Here is a 3,207-nt window from a genome sequence, read left to right on the forward strand (position 1 = left end):
ATTCATTCATATATTTATTCAACTACAAAGCATGAGATATTACAAATAAGCAATCACAATTTACTATGCAGTTTTGCCCCGCCTAACCAGGGTTGGTTGTTTTGAGTGGTCCTCTTAATTAATTTAATCTTGTATAATTGACAACAAAAAAATCTTAATTTAATTTCAGATTCTCTCTCATCCATGGTTGACATCTAGAAATCAACCAACTACTCATTTAGTCTACCAGGATTCACATCTTCTCAAGGTAAAGTTTACCAGTAATCAATCAATCGACAGCACTCAACTCACATCAAACATTTAAAAATGATTGGGCTAATAAATTTGCATGCAGAGAATACAGGGTTTTCTGATTATTTTGTCAGAGGTGTATATTATCTTTAAAAAATCAATCTCCCTCCCCCTTTCCTCTTTGAAAATCATATGAAAAAACCTGCCTTGTGATGTCCAATTTCAATTTTTGAAATGTTCGTCTTTACCCAACACCCGCCCACCAAGGGGGGATGTGATTTTGTTTATTATTTGGCATTATTGCAAGGAGAAAATTCAATTTAAATTATTGAAAAGAATCAGTTACGTGACAAGAATTTTTTTTAGAGATTTATTCAAATTTTCATTCAACTCGTCTTGATCTTTTTATTTTTCCTTTTTTGATGAATTGATTTCGCTTTTGTACCAGGGAGCAATGACAGCAACCTTTCAAGCGTTGAGAAACCAAAGTCCTCTGGTGCCAAAAGTAGGAAACGTAGGTAAGTACTAAGCTGAGAAAATCGGGTTTAAATTCCTTAGATCCATGATTAAAGCTTTATCGTAGACCTAACTCTAAAATCAGCGAACGACAGCTTGTGTCAAATGATTAACACCGGCCACCCCTTAGACTCAACTTAATGATCAAAATAAAACTGATCTTGGTTGGTTAGGCTCAATGTTAAGTCTTGATCTAATCAAATCCCGAATTCCGTAAAATACAATATTAAACCAGGTTTATAAATCTTAACTGTGGAAAATTAGTTTGAACTTTTCTTGATCCCTTGTCGTGCTAAGGATTGAGTTAATTACTCTTAGATATCTTGGGATCAGGGATTACTGAAAATGAGAGATCAAGCACATAATTCTAAAATTAAAAAAATGTTGAAGTAAATATTGAGATCAGTGTTGGCCATTGTACTATTAAATTATTTTAGGAATGTCCGAGTTAGCTCGGCGTAGAAAGAGATCAAAACCAAAGAACGAAGATGGATCAACTTCCACTCCAGTTTAAACCTTGGTGAATAACCTCCAATCCAGTTTAAACCTTGGCTAACAACCTCAATGCAGTTTTAACCTTGGTTAACAACCTCCAATCTAGTTTAAGCCTTGGTTAATAACCTCCAATCCAGTTTAAACCTTGGTTAACAACCTACAATCCAGTTTAAACCTTGGTTAACAACCTACAATCCAGTTTTAACTGTGGTTAACAACCTCCACTCCAGTTTTAACCTTGGTTTACAGCCTCTACTCTAGTTTAAACTTTAGTGACCTTGGTTATGCCATCCGAGGCGCTAAATTTTACCCATTTGTGTAATTTCTTGATTACTAGTAGGGAGGCGTTTTAATTAAAACTTTTGGGACAAGTTTCAAGATAAAAATAATAAGGAAAAGAGCTATGTAGTTCAAAGAAAACATAATATTTTGTTGTATTTAGAGGATGTCTATAATGTTTTAAACTGTTTGAAGGGCTATTTTTGAAAAACTTTCAAAAATTTTGAATTATGTTGTACTAAATGTTAAATACTCTAAAAACTGCTATGAGCTAAAAAAAATACTTTTGTCAGAAATATTCGCCAAAATGTTGAAAATGATTTTAACAAATGAATTGTATAAACCGATGTCGGTTATGAATTTTCTCGAATTTTTACAGATTATTTGCGAATTTTTAAGAAAAATTTTCCCGAATTTTACAGATACATGTACCCGCATTTTTAAAGCTATTTTTTCGCAGATTTTTGCCAAACCATTTTTTCCTTTTTTAACCATAGAAAATTGAATGCATTTTCTTCTCAGTATTATTGTACCGTGTAGCTTGTGTATGTACTCTACATTGTTGTACTCTCTAACCCCCCGGTGTCAAGTAATGTGAACTTTAATAAATATTTCTTAATGTTTTTGTTACATGAAACCTCAATAGAATTTTGATATTCCGCCCCGCCTCTTAACAATCCATCAATAGTAGTCTTAATATGTAGTAAATATATTAGCCAATGTTAATTTTGATAGCACCCAGCACATACTAATTCTTTTTCAGAACTTGTTTTTACACCCGTCCCATGTTATTATTTGAAATTATTACTTTTTAACTTGCAGCCATTTTGATTTTCCAGGATGTGGATTTCAGATATCTTACTTAGTCTGTACTCATTGTTGAATTTGTGAGGGTTTCCCCTTTATCTGAAATCAAACTTAAGGCTGAACATATAACATTCTAATTATTACCAAGACTGCCAACCAACAAATGACAGCATTGTTAGCTGCTAAAATGTTTTTTTTATGTCATATCTAAAGTCAAATCTTACCAAAAAATAATACTCCTAATTTAGCTTTATTGAACTTTGTGCCAAAACCTATCGTTAACTTGCATCAAACTGGGCAGCTCATTTATTCCTTGATTGTGATTTAGTTTTACATTTGATATTTATTTATTTAATAATTAATTTTTTTTTATTTATTTAGTCTGGTGAAATGTAATACTTGTGCTGGGTAATTTGTGATATTGTGCATCTCTAGATGTTGTAATTCAGGATATTTCATAAATATACGACTCATATGTTTTATTTAACCCAGTCTTTTTATTTGTTAATGTTAAAGTAGTAAAGCAATAGTAAAATAGAAGTTAAATGTATTAATTTACTATAATGGTAAATATTTGAATTAAGAAAAATGTATAAATTAAGATTAAATATATAAATAATGGATAAATGTATAAATGAAGGATAAATGTAAAAATGAAGGGTAAAGTTATAAATGATTGATAAATGTATGAATAAAGGATGAATGTATAAATAAAGAATAAATGTATAAATAAAGGATAAATGTAAAAATGAAGGGTAAAGTTATAAATGAATGATAAATGTATGAATAAAGGATGAATGTATAAATAAAGGATAAATGTATAAATGAAGGATAAATGTAAAAATGAAGGGTAAAGTTATAAATGAATGATAAATGTAT

At 30.5% G+C, this 3,207-nt stretch overlaps 1 protein-coding gene across 1 annotated transcript in view; it reads left to right on the forward strand.

The window, feature by feature from the left end:
- LOC111714471 (ribosomal protein S6 kinase 2 beta) overlaps window positions 1–2,815 on the forward strand; it is a 21,368-nt gene extending 18,553 nt beyond the window's left edge. The window contains exons 21-23 of the mRNA XM_023489580.1: window positions 170–247; window positions 680–749; window positions 1,185–2,815. Coding sequence (XP_023345348.1) covers window positions 170–247; window positions 680–749; window positions 1,185–1,261 — 225 coding nt within the window. The 3' untranslated portion in view covers window positions 1,262–2,815. The remainder of the gene's footprint in view (window positions 1–169; window positions 248–679; window positions 750–1,184) is intronic.
- Window positions 2,816–3,207: the final 392 nt, after the last annotated feature.

Source organism: Eurytemora carolleeae, unplaced genomic scaffold, assembly GCF_000591075.1.
Source record: "Eurytemora carolleeae unplaced genomic scaffold, Eaff_2.0 scaffold1517, whole genome shotgun sequence".
Taxonomy (NCBI): Eukaryota; Metazoa; Arthropoda; class Copepoda; order Calanoida; family Temoridae; genus Eurytemora; species Eurytemora carolleeae.